We start from the raw sequence: 22,188 nt of genomic DNA on the forward strand, positions 1-22,188 counted from the left end.
TTTCATGCTTATTTAAATAGAAAAATCCCACAAACTTATTTAACATTTCTTAATCTCTCATTCATTTTATCAAATTGTATTACCTCTCAAAAAGTTTTCTAGTAAAACTTTAGAAATCTTCTTTTTTAAGTTTTCTAGTAAAACTTATTAAAAATTTCATTTGTATGACTTCTTCTTTTATTTAAGATACAAGTCAAATGATTTTTTTCATCTTAATTAAATATATATTTGGAATTAAATAAAAAAAACGTAAATCAACACTCTAAATTTAATAGAAGTAACAGGGTATCTTTTTCGTCAATTGATGTGATTCGAACTTTGATATGAACTCTAGATATGCATTTAAATATGTTCCCAAAAAAATTATTTATTGATTTAATATTTTAATCTTAAAAGAGAAAATAAATTTTTAAAATAACTAAAATATTCTATAAATAAATAATATCATTTTATATCTAGTCTATTTTAGAAATTTGAAATTAAGAATAAGAGAAACATGTTATAAAGTCTTACTTAACCTTACATATTTTCACCCTCACTCATATTAACATATATTTTACAAATATTTTCTTTCATGGAAATGCTTGTAAATTAAACAACTATTTGCTCCGACTTTACTTTGTCACACTACTTAACAATATGAACTCATTAAAGGCAACACTAGCTTGAGGCTATTTCAATTGTGTATCGATTGCATGATCCTAAATCACATTACATAATTACAGCACTGTGCTTGAGGTGTCTTTATTATTAGTTCCTTGTTGCACCAAATATGATCTTCAAAGTAACTATAGCTAGCTACAACACTGGGGGAAAATACTCTTTGCAAGCCTATCTAATTAATCAAATATATGATTTTCCAGATATTTGATTATTACATTTTTAGTAGCTATATATAAGCTTCTATTTATATGCTGCATGCATGTCTATTTGCATGACTGAGACAGCATAATGCTTGCGCTTTCACTCATCTCAGTTCTATTCCTCTTCATCTCTCTCCCTCCTTGAACATCAAGTCTCACCCCAAACAGCTTTGGCCTTTCATCTTCTTCCTTCTCCTTTGCATGTGATGAATATTTGGCAACCAAATCAAGCAGTTCCTTGCACTTCCTTTTCATGCTTGTGAGCTCAGAGCTCAACACCCCATTCTCCTTCTTAAGTCGTTTGTTTTCATCCACAAGAGTGGTGTAACCAGAAGATGAAGAGGTTGATGAGGACCTTTGATCTTCATCAGAATCTTGGTTTGGTGCATTAGGTTGTTGCTTGTTGGTCCAAGCTTTTCTTCGCCGAATCTCATGCAGCAGTTCTCTTTCACCTTTCTTGAACTTGTCATTGAAAAACTCCCATCTACTTGTTGCAACTTTACGAAAGCCCTATACATAGATATATACATCAAATTCTTTGTAAGTTTTGGTGTCAATTTGGAAAGGAAAAGAATGTAATATAGACGAAAGTCCAAATAGAGATGTGAAAAGAATGTAAATGTCCTAACAAGTAGATAAACCTTAACTTTCCAACTTGTTTGGTTAAAAATGTGGTGTAGGAACGAAATTAATGCATGAACAATTCCTAGTTTTGCAATGTTTATTATTTTAAGACAATACATAAAGGCATATATATGTTAGTTGAAAGGTAAGAACTAATTTTTTGAAGTACCGATTTAAAGAGTTGATCTTTTTAAAAAAAATCCATTTCAGAAATTGAATCCTGATCATATACTTAAAGAATAAAATCATTAATCAATCATACACTACAAGAAAATTATCATATAGTGATACATATTTTATAGTGATACAATATATGTCACTAAAAGCTATTTTTATTCACATGATAAATATAATATATGTTGGTATATTATTAAAAGGAGTGGATATAGACTATAGTGATACACAAAATATATTGTTAAATCTCATTCAAAATTAACACTAAAATTATATATAACTATATGTCAAATAAATATATATCTACATATATTGTACTTATAGTGACATTTTTTATATGTCATTATATGTAACATTTCTTGTAATGATATGACTTTATATAACTATTTAAGAGATTTATGAAAATAACTTATTATATATATTAATAAAATGTTTCTAACTTATTTCAATAATTTTTCAAAATAACTTGTGAAAATAATTTATAAATTGTAATTAATAATTTTATCATATTTTCTTTTTAATGATAGAACAAAACATATAAAAGTATTGTAATTTACAATTGTCTAAGTATGCTTCTGGAAGATAGTTGTTTTGTATTTGCTGATGTATATCGGGGAAGATAAATATTTGACTTAGAAATTAAATATGAAGGTCCAAACTCCAAAAGATTATTGATTTTTGTGAAAAGAAAAAAGTTGATTATTGTGAAATTTAAGTGATAGAAAATATGTTAGTAAGTCATACACGGCTCCACGGCCACTAATATTGATTTTTGTATGTGTTTGACTTTTGATAAGTAGGTACGAATTTCATTACCCTCAACTGGCTCCCACCAGTATGCATGCATGGAACATAAAACACATTCATATCCCTATGAATAATTACATTTTTATAATGTTGATGTTGTTGAATCAGTCTTTTCTAGAGACTTCATTCGCACAAAAACGTACAGCCATACTTGAAACAATTATGTTGTTTTCACATGTCTTTTTATGCCATTTTTTATAATTTATTTCTCTTACTATATTACTAATTATTTTATATTGTGTATCTTTTCCAAGATATTATAATAATATATTATGAAAGTAGAATTATTCTGCCGGAAACCATGTAACGAGGATATTCCAGTATCGAAGGACAAAAATGAAATATTTTCTAAATTCTTGGTTCCTAATAAAGAAGAATAATGTATAATAAACTAATTAAGGCCTAAGCTAGGTCAAACGAAAATCGCTAACCTGTTCCATCATCAAGAATTTAGGAAAACTACTACACTACTTACGTTCCAGTGTATAAAACTATTTTTAGAATTTTGCTTCTCACTTTTTATAATACTCCTTTCAAATTGTCACTGCATTAATTGTTTTTTGAACTAATAAAATATCTTTAAATTACTTTACAATTTTTAAGTCAATAAACAATAAATATTATAAATTGATAAGATAAAATCATTTTTCTTATGAAGATTAGAAAAAATGCTAACATACATTAATTAGACAGAAAGAAATTTAGTGAAAATAAAGAAACGAAGAGTCTGGATCAATAATTTTGAGAAAACAACAGAAATTGCTAACTAATTAAATGTTTAAACTAATGTTTATCTTCTAAGTTTGGCTTTATAAAAAAAAAAAATTGATTCCACTAATAATCAATTTAATCTAACCTGAACTATTGGACGGACCCTTATAATGGTTCTAAATTAACTTTCATACTTTGTATATGATAGAAGTTAAATGTTGAATTTAATATGAAGATCAAAGTGTTAAAACAATGAAAGAAGGAAGCATGTAGTATATGATGCATGATAGTATGATACGTACATAAGTATTGAGTTGACGCACAAAGCTAGAGAAGTTGCTGTGCTTGAAGAGTGTTGGCAGCAGATCACGGGCAAACTCCGCCGGCTGCCACACCACAAACGCCGTCCCTTCGCGGTTCCACGAAACGACGTCGTCGGTGGCCGGATCCTCCACCAACATGTAAGTCTTCATCAAAAACGGTGGTGGAGTGCACTTCCTTGCACATTCCAACAACCCCTTATTATCATGATCATTTCTAACTCCTTCCATATTATTATTTATTATTAAATTTGTATAAAAGAAAAGAAAATAATATATATATATTAAGATGAGGAGGAAGAAGAAGAGAATGATGAATAAGAGGAGGAGGAGAAGAGAAGAAGGGCAGTTAAGAACTCCCAACCCCAACAATAGAAACCCAACACGACTCCACAGTTCATGAGAAATGCAAGACCTAGCTTGATTCAATATTTGATTTTCCTCTCTAAATACTTCAAGTTGAAACGTACGCACTAAGCCTACCCCTTTTTTAATACCCTTCATGCCATGCACATTCTTCTTTTACCCTATACTATACTTTAAATTTATCCCCACTCACATGACACCTACGTATACCCTTTTTTAAATCTCACAAAGCAACTTGACTAACTCCAATAAAATATTGAGACTAACACCACCCCATTATAAAAGGCGTTGTTAAAATGTTGAATGGAAGATCGGAGAGAAGATGAACATTGCACGTGGGAGTGTTTGGTGGCTGTCTCATGCTACATTTTTTCTACCAAAATAATGTTAGTTTAAGTCATTTAGGTGTGCTCTTACTTTCCAATTCATTGCATTATATAATCTTTCGTGCAAATTGCTCCATCACTGCTGCAGTTGGCTTTGATTTCTTCATCCAAAGGAAGCGACTTCATTTGACTTTCTGTGCTATTTCAGATCCAACTTTTTCTTCCATTCAAATATGACTGTTCTGTCCTTTATTTCGCGTGCACTAAAATATCATATTGACTCTGACATCCACAAATCACAAATCTTTAATTTTATATATATAATAATAACAATTAATTAGCCTATTGGGTAGTATTAAGTTACGTCTTTTTTGCTTTTTCATACAAAACCACCTTCATGCTTTCTGTCCCTCTCCCTATATCACTTTGTACCTTACATGCATGAACTTGCAAAATTGCGTTTTCTATCTACAAACTTCATTTTCTCCGTTACTAGTATTTATATAATTTGAGTTTATTTCTCACACGGTGGTGTCTTCAAGATTTATTCCGTTAATTAATTTTAAATCATCTTATAAAAGTTAATTACTAAATTATCTCACGTGATAATCAATAATTAAACAAACTTATATAATGTATTAAATTTTAATTTATTTATTCAGTTGAGTTTTAGAATTAAACAGGTTTGCTAGGAAAATTTTCGAAAAAGGAAATATTGGTCGCAGATTAACTAATGCAAACACACTAAAATTCTTTTTATTGGTGAAATTAAAAGATCATGTAACAAAGTATATATACGAACAATTTTTTTATTAAAATCGTACCGATTCTTAGCACAAGGTGTATGCATACAATGACAAAGACTAATCAATCTAATAGATACCTTGCCAGCAAGGATTCATTAAATAATGATTTTAAATTTTAGCATATGACAAATTTATTAAATAATTTTAAAAGCTAATTCATGCTTCAGTTTGCGAAAAAAGTTGTTTAGAAGAATTGATTTCATTCATATAATAGAATAACATTAGTTTGATATTATGATATACAATAATTATTTTATAACAATCTTAATTACACTTCTATTCTATAAAATAAAAAATAAAAATAAAAACCTTATCTAAAAATCAATTATTTAACGGGAGTGTTTGATTTCACATCTAACATGAGAGAACACACGTAACAACGCAAAAATTGGAAGGTACTTCAAATGAATAAATCAAGGCTTGCTTTTTGCCGCAATTGGTTTGGCCCACGACCATTAATTATTTAAGTAGCAAACAAAACTATAGAATGAAGCTTTAACGAATTCCTTCATTGATTAATAGAAAGGAGGCAACCCCTTGTGTTGGGGGAAAAAGCCAACAAAAGAAATCAAATCAAAGATCGCAATGATAAGAAATGATTCATCTTTTACGACCACTTTTCACTTTTCAACCCTTCTCTCATACTTGTTGATTTTCGTACATCCAAATGGGAGAAAATATTAGGAAGTTAAGTTGTATCATCATCTTCCCTAATTTCTATATAATACTCCATTCTTTTATTATCACTACAATTTTAATATTTAAAAAATATCTTAAAAAGATTGATATTCTCAATTTTCTGTTATTTTTTTTATATAATTTTGCAACTATCACAATTAATAGTAAATCATTTAAGTTTTACTTTAATATATAGCAAGTGTAAATATATACGGTATTAATGAAATTTACATAAAATATAAATATATATTATCAAAATAAAACTTTAATTATGATTGGAGAGCAACATCATCAACACTTAAGAAATTATGTCTAAATTTTGTCCTACCTAAAATTTATTAATCAACCATAATGACAAAGAAAAAAATTGTTTCTAGAATTTTAGGGTCTCAACTCAAATTATAATTGGAAAACAATATCTTGATGGGGTTATTTTATGATATTTGTCTGAGGAGATATTTTATGAGTGTTATTTTTATGAGGTTATTATACAAACATACTCCACAATAATGAGATATTGTCTGCTTTAGACCTAAGCCCTCACAATTTTGTTTTTGGTAATTACCCAAAAAGCTTCTCTATCATTAAAGTATGTTTGTGTTATATGTTATTTCTTGTCTTATTTTATCGGTGTAGGACTTGTTTGTATCCGAACATATCTTAAAATTAATTCTTTTATACTAACAAAGATCAAAATTTGTTTATAGGGTTTTAGGGCCTAAACCCAAAATGCTTAAAATACACTTTTGTAAGTTAGATTTACTTTTAAAACGTAAAAATCTTCGTTCGCCGGAACTAATTAAATTCTGAAATTGTTGAGGATTCATATCATGTAAAATGTGAATGAAAGACCAATAATTAGTCCTATCAGAAGAAATTACTACTTCCCAAGGGGAAGAACTCGAATCCTTAAATACTGTTAAAGAGGATTTTACCTAACCACTATCTTCAGTCCTTGGATTAATTAAAGGATTAAAGGATTAAAGGTAATTATGTTGTTTCTTGACCGAAAACATTTATTGCCTATTCTTCACCCTCATATATTTTGCTTCTTGCATTTAAATAAACGTTTGGATGTTCATTTATGTTGCTTTCAAGACTCCATCTCGTAAAATATAAATAAGTATTACATAATAAAAGGGGTTATAATTATACCGGTGTAACTTTTACTAAGTATTACACTACTCAATAACTTTATATTAAATATGAATTTTGTAAATCCAACCGTTAGACTGAAAGTTTATATCTCTTAGATCATATATACAAAATTTTATATTGATACTTCATTTTTTGTACTGTCTCGGCCGTAGGCCGATTGGTATCACCGTCTCGGCCGTAGGCAGATTGGTATCACGGACTATAAGACTACACCTTAAGCCTTTTCGCCTCATAGGCTCAAGGCTGGAAGGCAAGTGTACCGTCTCGGCCGTAGGCCGATTGGTATCACCGTCTCGGCCGTAGACCGATTGGTATCTCGGATTATAAGGGCTACTATGCGTGTGAGGCCGACTATAAACTCGTGCACTACCTAGGCCGATTCACGACCTGATTTTCCTTCATGCGATCACCCGAATGTAACATTGGCTGACTCAGCCTCTTAGAGTCAATCGGCATATGGCCGATTTGGGCCACGTCAACCAGATACCGATCTCACTCACCCATAAAGGCCTACTCGGTCATTATCCGATTGGACACTCAGCAATGGCGAGGTCCCACCTTCTCACTAAATATTTTCTAGATTGGAACGGCTAAAGAGATCCCTATATTCTCGGGGCCCATAAGGCCCGTGAACAAGAAAGTATAAAACCTAAAATCCTAGAGTTAAGACGGCAGATTACACTTTTGAATGTTCTGGCTCTAAGGCTTAACCTAGGAAGAAACCCTAGTCCACCTTTTGGCCAGAACATTTTTATAAAACAAAATTGACGTAATATATTCATTTCAAAATACCCTAAGATATGAATATTTTGATTACCTTCAAGTTGTTATTCAATTTTAACAAAATTTAATATACATGTATAAAGTGATATGAACTTTCAATCTAACGATTGGATTTACAAAATTAACAATTAATATAAAGTTATTAAACGGTGTAATATTTAGTAAAAGTTACACCGGTGTAATTATAATCCCTATCTAATAAAAAAAACTATAGATAATAAAAAAAAATATTTTTATATTCAAAAATAAATATAATATAAATATATTTTTGGTATTCATTATGTATATATATATACGTATAAGAATGAGAATGGAGGTTAACACTTAAAAGAATATGAAATATTGGATGTTTATAAAGTCGTGGGAGATAACCGAAAGGAGTGATCATTGACTTCCATTAATTTGAAAGTCACTCATCTTTTTATTTTCAAACCAAAATGATGTCAGATGCAAATTTTTACACACTGCTCTCCTCATTCTAAGAAAACAGAGATCACTTCTTTTATTTTATTTTTTTTTCCGTTTGCATGATTCATATCTATGGCCCTAGAAATCTTATCTCAGCTAGCTGGAGATGACACTGATTGGGCCCATTTGAAGAAGATTTGAGTTTTAAAATTCGTCTTTAAATTTTTTAGAGCGGATTTGTATTATGTTCTGTGTTGTCTCAAATTGATTTGATGTCTCACATTTAAAAAAAAAAAATGCTAGCAAGTACTATTAGAGCACTGATTAAAGAATAAAAGTAATAAGTTTTTATTAAAAAATATATTTACACATTTTTTTATGTAATCTTATTACAATTTTTAATAAAAAAAAATTATATTAATTCTTTAACTAGTGTCCCAAGGATATTGGTTAACAAGATCCTTTAAAAATATATTTATTTTGAATAGTTGTGTATTCATAATAATTTTTTATTCAATAGAAAATATTTTTATATAATATGGTAATATTTTATAGTATTCTTATTATTTTAATATATATATATATATATAATATCTTAATTTAAGTTTATATTCATTTTATTTTACGATTTATATATATGTAGTGCTAATATTAATATATTGTGTTAAAACATTATATTAACTCAGTCTAGTTTCACTTATTTTGAATCTTTGATGAAGTCAAATTAAAACTTAAATAGATAACTCAATCAAATATTCAATCTAGACAAGAACAAAGATAAATTTGTCTTAACATCCCTATTCATGATTCGATGAAGGAGTTGACAATTGTGTTCATGGAGGTTCAATAATTTGGCTCATCATAGATTTAAGGAAAATATCGTGATTCAACAAGGATTTTGCAAACATAAAAATTGGGTGTGTTTGAAAAATTGTTCAATACTGGTTGACTTTTTTCACCTTTCAAAGTAAAAAAAGAATAAAGTAAGTAGTATGTTGCTTTTTAGTTATGTTAACATAACGGCAAAACAAACACACCCTAAGTCTCTATGATCTTGGTGATTTCTATTGGTTTTAATTTGATTAACAAGTTAGATTGACTTTCAAGTGTGTCTGACTTGATTTTTCATTGATTTCTTTTCATTTATGTCATTATAGTTTTAGCTTAAAATTCATTATAGAGTCGAGATATTTTATTTTTTTATTTCATTTTTTACTATTATTTTGTGATAAGTATAACTTATCACAAACCATTGGATGAACAAGCAGGATAGTGAGTATAATATGATGAAAACCAATAGAAAGATGGTTGGTGAGTCCCTTCATTAGTCTCCATGTTGTACCCAATCTTCTTCAATAAATGAACAAGCTTTAGAACAAACCAAAAATGGTGGAAAAAGAGAAGGTGCGCCTCTTTCTATGGAAAAAAAATATACAAAAAGTGTTGATCTTGTCACAAGAAAGAATTCCTTGATAAAAGATTTTAAGGGAGATTTCTCCAAAGAAGAGAACTAAGACTTTTAGAAGAGAAACTCAAAGGTTTATTTTCATTTACATCCAAAAGTGATCACCCATGTACAAGAAAAAACTTTATATAAAGTTTGATTGACTTATGATGCAAGTTAGACTAACCATGGTTAAATATAACTAAGGTTAGTTATATAAAATTTAAGCTAACTAACTTTAATTAAATGTCTAAAAGCTTATGAAGCAAGATAAGTTAACCTTAATTTAAGAATAATATAAGTTAATTTAAATTAATTCCAACTACTTAACATAATCATTATATTTAACAAGCTAACAGTTACTTAAAAAAGTTGTTGACACATTACTATCAAAAGTTATGTAACTTAATTTGCAACTTAGATATTTAAGTAAGCTTTCAAACCACTTTGTTGCATAAGTAGACATCACAAACCAAGACCAATAAAAAGTTTGGACTATCCAGCCACTAAAAGTCTAATATAATTTTAATTAGTTACACCTCCTCTAAATTACTAATTACACATCAACATAAAACTATAATATAGGAATAAATTTCATAAATTACTCGACTAAAAACAAAATAAAAATAAATAAATTATTTATCAAAAAAATAGACACATACAAAAAGAAAATAAATTAATAAAATTATCCAAAATTTAATAAGAACTTATACTTTCTTCCTTTAAATCTAGTCTACTCCATTTATTATCTTTGGAGATAATGTCAATACATCACTAGTCTCCATGATGTCAATGATTTCTATTGGTCTCCATGTTGGATTAGTCATTATTTTTTTAGTTAATCACCTATACACTGTTAGTATAAAAAAAATTTACACTGGCAACCAATCATATCTTTCAATAGTGTCATGTCAGTTACTTATTTAATGAAATAATAATAAAATAATCAACTTTAAAAGATATGATTGGTTTCCAGTGTAAAAAACTTTACACTAACCGTGTATAAATGATTAACTCTTATTTTTTTATGTCCTATTTGTATTTGTATGAGTTTGGTCATAAAAATATTTAGATAGAGAAAACGGTGGACATCAACGTCCTTTCATTATCTACATACCCTCCTCTCTCATTTGGCTTCCAACGCCATTGGTGGCAATAAATTTTAGATGAAAGAGAGAAGAATGATCATTTACAATTAGAGTTAATCACCTATAACTGTTAGTGTAAAGTTTTTTTACATTAACAACCAATCATATCTTTTAATAGTATCATGTCACTTGCTTATCTAATAAAATAAAAATAAAATAAAATAATTTAAAAGATATAATTAATTACCAATATAAAAAAATTTTATATTAACAGTGTATGAATGATTAAGTCTTACAATTAATCACTTCCTTTTACATATCCTTTCATTAAAATGAAACGTTGCTTTTAAATAGCTATAAATAGCTTGACAACGAATATCCCATTCATGTGTGTGTTTCATTTATTCTCATCATCTTAAATTTTACTATTCAAATACTTACACATACGAAACATAGATGGAAGAAATTTTAGACTAAATCTTATTATTAAGTTATCTTCCGGAAAAAATTTAAATATAAATTCCTTAACTTTAAAATCAATTTTAATTGAAATTGATTTTGTAAAAGTAATTTTATTCACTTTTTCTCTTCTATTTCATGTTCTTGAATGAGCATTTATAAAATTGATTTTATAAATTAAATTTACTTGTGCTTGAATAATAAAAATTTAATATAGTTTTTTTAACCTAACATAAAATTACCTAATATTATGTTAGCTATAAATTAATTTTGAAAATTCATTTTACACTTAAAATTATTTTTTTAAAGATAAGTAAACGAATAAACAATTACCTAAAACTAAATTAATTGATATTTGGATTAATGGTGTTTTTACTTCTGGAAAATATTCTAAATTTTATTTTTTCCTAACTTTTAAAACACTAATTTTAGTTTTTATATTTTATGAAATTTTAAAACTTTATTTTTTTTATACAGGGAAAACAGTTTTAATTCTAAAATTTAAATATTTTAAAATATATGAACAAAACTATTCATTTTATTTTTATTAATAATAAATAAATTTGATTTTCTTTAAGGAAATAAAAACATCTTTAACCTCTCATATTTTTAGATCATAATTATACATATAAATAGACTAAACTACTAATTTAATCTTTGAAATATATATATATATATATATATATATATATATATATATATATATATATATATATATATATTACACCATGATATAAGTAATCCTTATGAAACCATGTGAGTAGTTTTAATGTTTTAAAAGTATGTTTGGATAAGTTTTTTCAAAAGTACTTATAGAAAAAGAAAAAGAAATTTTTTTGAAATAAATTTCTATATAAATTAAAACTAAAATAAAATTTTAGAAAAATTACTTGGATAGAATTTTTACACATTTTTTATGCATAAATTAATTTTAATTTGTGATAAGTTAATTTTAACTTATAAAAAAAATAATTATATTTTTTTCTTCTTTTTAACAAGTGTTTTAAAAAAAATTCAAGAAGACTCAAAAATCATGCTAAAACCCCTCAAGTATGTTAATAAATTATTAAAAAAAATATAAGACTAAATTGATATATTTTCAATAAAATATATAGTAGTTGACTTAGGTATATTACTAAAATTTTATGGGTTGTTACCCATATCTCTCTAGTTGACTTGTTTCTTTGACACAAGTTTATTTTTGTTTGAACAAATTTTTAGTCTCTTAAATTTAAGGTAAATTTATTTTAAATTTTTTAATTTAAAATATATTTTTTAGTATCTATAACTTTTTTTAAAAATTATTTTAGTCTTTATATTCAAATTTTGTAAGAGAACATGTTAAATATTTCCGTATAAAATTTACCTACTCGTAATTTTATTAGTAAGAACATCATATTAAACTTATTTAAGCCTTGTTTAATTTATTTTTTTAGAAAAATGGTTTTTTTAATAAAAAAAGCATTTTTTATGTTTGTTAATTTAAAAAAAAATATTTTTTAGTCTCTATAATTTTACTTATTTTATTTTTTAGTCTCTATAGTTTCAAATAAATATTTTTAGTTTTTATACTTATTTTTTTCAATCTCTTTTGGTCCACATAGTCTAAGATAAATATTTTTAGTTTTTATACTTACAGTTTTTTAATTATTTCAGTCTAGGTCATTAATTTTTATCCTCAAAAAATTAAAGACCTATATCATATCAATATAAACACAGACAACATTATTAAAAAAAATGATAGAGATTAAAATGATTAAAAAACTGTTAGTTAGGACTAAAAAAAACTATCTTAAATTATAGGATCTAAAAATGATTGAAAAAAAAAGATAAATATAAAGACAAAAAATGTCTATTTTACATTATAGGACCAAAAGATAAAATAAATAAAATTACATAGACTTTTTTTTTACTAGTAAAATTACATAGACTAAAAAAGTATTTTAACTATAAAAAAAATAATTTTCTACTTATATTAAGAAGCAACACCAATTTATTTTTAAAATATAAATCGAATTATTTATTTGAATTTAAATTTGATTCAATTATGATTTAAAATATATGGAACAAGACTACTAAATGATCAAATTAATGTTTTAATGTAATATATCAATATTGATGTTATGTATATGATTAAATTATTGAACAAAAGAAGTGCCAAATTTAAAATAAACATATATTGTATAGTATATTTTAAAATAAATTAATATAATATTATACAAAATATTATTTTATCAAATAAAAAATTTCATTATTAATACACAACTGTTTAAAAAATTATGCTTTTTAAAAAAATATATGACATTAAATTGAGTTGAGATAACCTAAAACAGATCAAGTTCATCCAAGTAATACATGTTTAACTTTAAAATCAAACTCATCCAAATAAATCTCAAATTGGGTTGGGTCAAATATACTATGCCGTAAAATAATTTTAATCATTTAAATTATCATGTATGAGAAATTATTAAAATAAATAAATAAATAAAAAAGTTATCATGTAAGAGAAACCACTAAAATTGATATAATAATTAAAGTTACTATAGTATCACAAAATTTTAAGTTTAAATCATGTTATCGTCAATGACATTTTTATAAATAAAAAATATAAATATTTATAATTATCTTAAAAATCATATCATTAATAATTTATAATTTAATTTAATTTTGAATTGTATTATCATCATTGAAAAATTTTATAGATAAAAAAGCTATAAATATTTATAATTATCTTAAAAATCGTATCATTAGTATTTTTATAATTTAATCGATGGTATAGAAGTTTTTAAACTAACAATAATATTAAATCCTTGATTTTAAAGTCTAATCAATATGTTTAATTAAGTGTTTTAAATATTATATATCTTAAGTTTAACTTTACCATTCTATTTTAATTAATTTTCTCTCTTATAAAACTGTATTGTTTTAATTTTTATTTTTTCTTTACATATTTTAATGATTGAAATAAGATATTATCGTCATTGTAAAAATTTATTTATATTTTAAAAAAGTTATATCAAATATTTTTATTAGTTATTTTCTAATATATTTATAATATGTAGAAGTGATTGAAATAAAATTTTATTATGGATGTAATGATATATATATATAGGGTTTGTAGAAGTATATATATATATATATATATATATATATATATATATATATATATACTAAAATATTATATTTATATAATATATTTTCAATTAACCATCTAATGTATTTATGTTTATGTATGGAGGTTTATTATTAATATATATTAATTGATATGCACACATTTTTTTTCACAAATATACACACATTTGTCAACTCTAAGGTTGGGAGTTTCCCATTTATGCTGATAAGTATATACTATTAATTTCTATTTATCAATATTAATTTTAATATTACTGTTTTTAAAATATTAATATTATATAATTTAATAATAGTACATGTATGTATAGTTATATCACATTCAACACTTTGTTAATTTCTAAATCGAAAAAATAATTTGATTATAAACGACAAAATAGTTCGGGTCACATAATTAAAACTTGAAGGATAAAAATACAAATAAGTTCTTTATTTAAATTAACAGAGTTATAACGATATTAATATATTATAAGTATTTAATTACAAAATTTTAAAATACAGGGACTATTAAAAATAGTTTTAATTATAAAAATTAATTAAAAAGTTAAAAAGATATAAATACTTGTAGATTAATTTAATCAGCAATATATATGTTAGCATTTTATTTTTCCTTTGAACCGTTGGATGTGAATCGAGCAATGTGTCGCTTTTATGTTAATTATTTTTGGAAGTAGAGCTAGGTGATACGTACAAGCTCAAGCTCTCTATAAGAGTAGTGAAAGCGCAGCACACACCTACGGATATGTGAGAAGAAAATATCATCACTCACAAATACAAGAAGAAACTATGGTGATGATATGGGAAAATGTTACAGTTGAACTCAGAGATGCTAGTTTTGGAGAACACAAGAAGAAGTTGCTCAATGGAATCACTGGTTTTGCTGAACCTGCTACGATTATGGCTGTCATGGGTCCTTCTGGCTGTGGCAAAACCACCTTCCTTGACTCTTTCACTGGTTTTTCTCTCTTTCCACATATATACACATGCATCTATATATATATATAGCTTTCCAACTTCATGAAAACTCACTCTTGCTTTTCACAAATATTCATGGACTTTTCTATCACCATCTGTTATATATACAATGGATTCTTCATTTAGTTTATGCTCAAAATGTGCATAAATTAAATAGCTGAGAGGGTTAGAACAACATACAGAATACAGATATATGCATGTGATTCATTTAAATCATCGATCGTGTGATTTTTAAATAATTTTCAATATTAATTATTCATGTATATGTTTATAGTTATTTAATTCAAACTTATTTTTTATGATAAGATTTATACTCAACATACATAAAAGACATATCTAAATCTTACATCCATGTCGCTTAAGATTTATTGGAATCCTTACATGAAACATAATTATCTACTTGATGATTAGTTGAAGCTTAATAAATAGTAATGTTTAGTTTAATTTAAGATTTTATTTGCAAATTAAAACTCAACAAAAGTGTGTTTGAAGAATTTTCATCTTTCACATAAAAAAAAAATCTTTTTAAAGTAGATATATCTAACAAAATAAAATTTTATGATCCCATGAATGTTAAACTCGTATCATGAAAATCATAAATCTAGACCACATCCGGTATCATTTGTGTTAAGTGTTAATTTTAAAAAATGTATTTGAATCATATTTTTTTCCTTTAAAGAGGAAGTGGAGCTAAAAATATATATGGTTGAAATAATGCATTATAATTAAACTGCTTTAATAGAAATATTTTCTACTTAATTATATTTTTGCTTCCTTTAATTTAGATTATATGTAATTTCGTGCCATCAGACAATTCTTCTAATGTGCTACAAGTGTTATTGGTGACCGACAATTACGTGTTCACGTGTTTTTTTTTTTTTACAGGAAAACTTTCTCCAAATGTTGCAGTAACAGGAAACATTCTAATCAATGGAAAGAAGCAAAGCTTGTATTCAAGAGAAGTGGTAAGACAATGAGATGATGCTAATATGGTACTAATTAATTGTCCTTTCTATTTGTTTGCTTTAAAATATCCGCATGAGTCATGACATGTGTGGCCATGTGTGCATATATATTTCTTGAATTTTCAGTCGTACGTGGCTCAAGAGGAACTTTTCTTGGGAACTTTGAGTGTGAAAGAGACCCTCACATACTCTGCGAACATGAGGCTTCCTTCTAAAATGACCAAAGAAGAGATAAACAAAGTGGTTGAAGAAACCATTATGGAAATGGGTTTGGAAGAATGTGCACATAATAGGATTGGAAATTGGCATTCTCGTGGTATTAGTAATGGTGAAAAGAAGAGACTTAGCATTGGCCTTGAGATTTTAACACAACCCCATGTCTTACTTCTTGATGAACCTACTAGTGGACTTGATAGTGCCTCTGCTTTCTATGTGGTTCAAGCTCTATGCCACATTGCTCGCAATGGAAAGATTGTTATCTGTTCCATTCACCAACCAAGTAGTGAGATTTTTGATTTGTTTGATGATTTGCTTTTGCTCTCAAGTGGGGAAACTCTTTATTTTGGAGAAGCAAAAATGGCTCTAAAGGTAAACACTTTGACTTTCACTACAAAGTCAAAGTTCATAAAATTAGCTGAAAATTTTTAGTCTCTAATTAAAGTATGGAAAAAGTTTTTTGCCGATGCAGGGTTTCCCTGTCCTACCAGAAGAAATCCTTCAGATCATTTCCTTTTGTGTATTAATTTGGACTTTGACTTGATTGCTGAAACGCTACAGAGAACACAATTAAGTTTGGTATGTTTGATATTGGAGCCATTCTTTTTTCAATTGACAATGCTTTTGAATTTGAATTTTAATGTCCTCATTGACAGGCAACAACATCAAATTCAACAATGGGAATGAGAACATCAGAGATCAGAAGGACACTCATTGAGAGTTACAAAAATTCAAAGCTAATAATCGATGCAAGGAGAAAAATTCAACATCTCAAACCCAATGTAATAATTTGTTAGTCAGTTTTTACCATTCATACCTGAAGTTTCTTTCTTAATGCAAATCCTATCTTCGTTCGTCTTGTATTTATCTGCTTCTGAAAACCAGTTTTCCGATTACAAGACGAGATAAAGCATAGAAACATTATGTTTCTTCCAAAATCCTGAGTTAGACATTCTTTGGATAAAATTTGAAAAACTCATGAATCCATTTTGAGCAACATACCATTTAGAAAAATACTATATTTTCCCTTGTCTTATATTCATTAAACAACTTGTTCTATATCTTTCTGATCTTAGAGATGCAAACGTGTAGGAAGAGCAAGAAATTAGGCCCAACAGAGGTAGCAGCACCACATGGAGGAAGCAATTGTGTGCATTGACCAAGCGTTCTTTCCTAAATATGACTAGAGACATTGGTTACTACTGGCTGAGGATAATATTCTACATTATGGTAGGAGTCACTGTTGGCACCCTCTTTTATCATATTGGCACTGGCAACAACTCAATCTTGGCGAGAGGAAAGTGTGTTTCCTTCATCTATGGCTTCATGATTTGTTTGTCATGTGGGGGATTACCATTTTTCATTGAAGAATTGAAGGTAAAATAATGCTTCCTTTTACTCAAAAAGATACAAAATTCATACTAAAAATTCTGCTTTGTATCTGATACAATACAATACAATAAAAATCAGGTGTTCTATGGTGAAAGGTCGAAAGGGCATTATGGAGAGGCTGTATTTGTAGTATCAAACATGATATCATCATTCCCTTTCCTTGTTCTAATATCTCTCTCCTCCGGAATAATCATCTACTTCATGGTGCAATTTCATCCAGGTTTATCAAATTGTGCATTTTTCTGCATCAACTTATTATGCTGCTTATCTGTTGTTGAGTGCTGCATCATGATTGTAGCCTCATTGGTCCCCAATGTGCTGATGGGCATAGGAATAGGAACTGGTGTCATTGTAAGCAACCCATTTTTCTCAGCTCCTGAACTAATAACATTTATTGAAATTTCATTATAAATTTATTTGATTGTGATTTCAGATTTTCATGATGATGCCCTCCCAAATATTCAGATCATTACCTGAACTTCCAAAGTTCTTTTGGCGCTATCCCATGTCCTACCTCAGTTTTGCTTCTTGGGCAGTGCAGGTACAATGTTAAGTCTTTTGGGAATTAAATCAAAACTAGTATAATTAAGAATACACTAGGACATAACATGACATTGTGCTTTCTATAATACCTTTCATGTTGTTTTCAAGTACAGGGACAATACAAGAATGACATGTTAGGGGTTGAATTTGATCCTTTGCTGCCTGGAGGTCCCAAAGTTAGTGGAGAAACGGTGCTATCAACTGTGTTTGGGGTTCCATTGGATCATGGCAAATGGTGGGACTTAACAGCATTGGTAACCGTATTATTAGTTCACAGATTGGTTCTGTATTTGGTGCTTCGGTTTGTCAAAATATCTAAATCGCCAAAGCTGTGGTTTTATGCCAAGAAAAGTATACACCTTGCAGAAAGATGTTTATCCAATAACAAGCTTTCTATCTCTAACAGGAAACAAGCTCAGCATCCATTATCGTCTCAAGAGGGTCTTATGTCCCCAAACCTTCCAATATAATACTTTCATATGATTATGTAAATCATCTGTCAGAATTGACATGAACAACCCCTAAGCATCTTTGATATAAATCTGTTGATTAGTACATCTCATTAAGCATATAAATGGAATTAGTTCCTTTCCCGATAATGAGTATAATTCGAGGCATGCTTTCATGTATTAAGGAAAAAATGTATTTATAAACTACTAAACTAGTCTGAATGAATTTTAGGCTTATTAAAATAAGTCTTCTAATGTATTGTCCGTACGCCCGTCAACAATGTTTGGGTTAGTAAATTAAAGAAAAAAATATTTATAAACTATCCTTATCATCAATTACTAAACAGACTTATAGACATACTGAAATCAAATATATTAAATAAAAGGAAAAGTATATTGACTAAAGAATAAAATTTAATTAATTTATGCGAATTAACACTAATTAATAATTAAAATATTATTTAAATAAAAATTTTACTAATTGTAGAGTATTTTTTATATTAGTGTATAAATACTATTTGGATCCTTGAAAGGGTATATTGTTAACACTTTATTTTCTAAAAGTAAGAAAATTAAGTTTTAGTTATTTCATTTAAATTCTCAAATGTATTCACTTGTTGTGATTTTAGTTTCTAAATATACATTAATATTATCTCATGTTTTGTTTTTTGAATTTTGGATTAAAGTAAATAATTTTTTTTATTTTTTTTTAATTTTATACTTTCAGATATCAAAGTGTCAACAACATACACTTTGATTTATACGTTTTCAGTTACAGTAACTTAAATGATATTTTGTTTATTTAATATTAATGCATTTGTCCATATTAATGCTTTGGTGAATTTTATGTTAATTTATTATATCACAGTGCACATTAATAGACTTACAAGTTGGTTAGATTTAATATAATTTAAAGAAATGATAATTGTGGTTCGTCGACCTGATATTTTGATGAAAAATCAAGACTAAATTCTTTTATATATTCACCAGAAGAAGGCGAAATTCTTCCTTTTTCCACAAAATATTATTACTAAGTATTTTGTAAGGTTTACTAATTTTTATTATACACGTTAATTATATCCATTTCATACAAATCTTCTTACTAAGTATCATACAAAAGAAATATAAGAATATTAGAAGGGTTCAGAATTATTATTCTGACAATTATACAGTTACGCAGGAAACCAACTGCAATTAATTAAGTAGGAAATAATGAAAGAAGTTCAATGGTGGTGAATGCTCCTCTTCTACATGTTCAAGTAAACTCTTAACATGCCAAACCAATCTATGACATGTGATACGCACCTGCTTTAATTTAGACAATATCTTTCAACAATTCAACAGTTTGCTATATGATTCAATTACCATCTAATCGAATGCTACCATTTGGTTTTATTCATAAAGGATCATTTACATGCATCTTCATGGGGTTTTAGTTTATTTCAATATATTTAAATTTTAATTATTTTTCTAATAATATCTCATTTTGTGATATTTCTCAGCTAAATAAATAAATGATTTTATAATTATACTTTAATTTTTTTTGTATAGATATTGTCAAAAAAAAATATTTTATTATCATATTTTTTATTCTAAAGATATCCACACTTCAATTCATAATCATTAACATGTAAAAACAAATATGTTTTATTTTACAAAGGCAACTAAAAGACAAGTGTCTAAGGCAACCATGTTCCTTTAAAATTATTAATTTTTTTTTATGAGTATGGTTCACATAGTATTTGAAAGTTGATAATTAAGTACTATTTTATATTTACAATGATTTCCACTAACCAATAGTAGAGTGTTTTCAACTTAAGCATCTTTTGGTATAGAATAATGTTATATGTACAATAAATAAATGAATAAATATATATATATATATATATATATATATATAATAAATTGTATAATATCACTTTTATGCCTATATTTTTTCATCATTAATAAATATCTTTCTTTATAATAAATAAAATGATAGAGAAGAAAATAAAAAAGAATATTATATGTGATTTTATAATTGATGTTGTACATATAACATCTTTTGCATTTAGATCCAAATAGTACAATTTTCTCTGTCTAACACCATAGCCAAAAATCTAATGCGTGTGGCAATGTCATGGAATATACAATTAGGTATTAGAAATTTAGCTAACTGATAAACGATTAGAGGAAAAAGAAGGAACAACAACATCATTATCAAAAGTAAATGAATGAGACAAGGATATTGAGCATATTATTATGAGTACTTATACAACAGAATCTTCTCAATATTAGATGGGATGTAGAATTAACAAGATTTTAACCTAAAAAATAAATAATAGAAAAGGAAGTAATGTTTCGTGCATCCAACTCTTATTAAATCTTAATATTGTGACTATAATTAATTATAATAATTAAAATTAATTAATTTTAAAATATTTAATCATTAAAATTAATTAAAATTATAACGATTAGATTATTATATTTGATTAAAATTGATATTAATTAGATTTTAATATCAATAATTAATAAAATAATTATTTTAAATTTAAAATAATTTCATAAATTAATTAATCTTATAAAATATCTCAAAATATACGATAAATGTCTCACATGGAACAAGAGAAACTCCCCATTATAGTAATTGAAATATGTTGTTAAGTTAATAATCTTACAAGGGTTAAGTGATGAAAAAAAATTAAAATTAATTATTTTGGCATTTAATATCGGTTCTTTTTCCTACTTCCTTCACCTCTAGTTCCATAGGAACCATTGGCAGATACCGGTACTCATTATTGGTTGGGTTGAGCTTTACGCATCCTGACTAAAATATTGATTAAAATAATATTTTAGACCTAATTTAGATTGAGTCATAGATCAACTATATAACGAACGAATTACTTAATATTTATAGATATTATATACAAGTTACAAAATTTCAAAAATCAGACATTAATTATATTGTTTCACAACGTATATTTCTAAACAGCTAATGTAATAGTCTATAATTTACAATTATAATAAAGAGGATTCTTAAAATAAAAAATAAAAATAAAAAAAAAATAAAAAAAACTACAATAAAGATGATTGAATTTTTTTTATACACAATTTTTGTTTAGTTTTAAACTTGTAAATTGTAATGATGTAACTGTTTTTTTTATATATATAAATCACAAACTTTTTTATTATTTTCTATAAATTTCATTTTACCTATATCTTTAACTAACACCACTTACGATTACATAATTTTTATTAATTTTATTTATAAAAAAATTCACGAAGACAGTATAGCTTTTTTATGCTAATAATAATAATAATATGGTTAAACAGTTTTATTTCTACAATCTAAGTATTAATTTTGCAAGTTTCTCAATGACTTTTGCTTGAATTTTATTCCTCAATTTTTTTTAACATAATTTCACAAAAGTCCCATGTTTCCGAGATAAATGGATTCTTCCACACAAATATTAAAGTAAGGTTCAAGCTGGCATGGGAGACTTTGCCACGTTGAAAAGTTGTAAT

General features: G+C 26.6%; 2 protein-coding genes across 2 annotated transcripts; one reads left to right on the top strand and one right to left on the bottom strand.

The window, feature by feature from the left end:
* Nucleotides 1-648: 648 nt before the first annotated feature.
* On the bottom strand, nucleotides 649-4,115 carry HSFB3 (heat shock transcription factor B3). The gene is made up of 2 exons (XM_020357725.3): nucleotides 3,482-4,115; nucleotides 649-1,373 (listed from the first exon to the last, which is right to left on the bottom strand). Exons 1-2 carry the CDS (start codon nucleotides 4,001-4,003, stop codon nucleotides 927-929), a joined length of 969 nt encoding a protein of 322 aa, XP_020213314.2. The 5' UTR covers nucleotides 4,004-4,115; the 3' UTR covers nucleotides 649-926.
* Nucleotides 4,116-14,247: 10,132 nt separating this feature from the next.
* On the top strand, nucleotides 14,248-19,378 carry LOC109797228 (ABC transporter G family member 15). The gene is made up of 10 exons (XM_020357193.3): nucleotides 14,248-14,253; nucleotides 14,856-15,099; nucleotides 16,005-16,084; nucleotides 16,211-16,672; nucleotides 16,757-16,879; nucleotides 16,957-17,082; nucleotides 17,393-17,677; nucleotides 17,771-18,043; nucleotides 18,126-18,233; nucleotides 18,349-19,378. The coding sequence occupies exons 1-10, from the start codon at nucleotides 14,248-14,250 to the stop codon at nucleotides 18,703-18,705; spliced, it is 2,064 nt and encodes a 687-aa protein (XP_020212782.2). The 3' UTR covers nucleotides 18,706-19,378.
* Nucleotides 19,379-22,188: the final 2,810 nt, after the last annotated feature.

This window comes from Cajanus cajan, chromosome 6 (assembly GCF_000230855.2).
Source record: "Cajanus cajan strain Asha chromosome 6, NIPB_CcT2T_4, whole genome shotgun sequence".
Taxonomy (NCBI): Eukaryota; Viridiplantae; Streptophyta; class Magnoliopsida; order Fabales; family Fabaceae; genus Cajanus; species Cajanus cajan.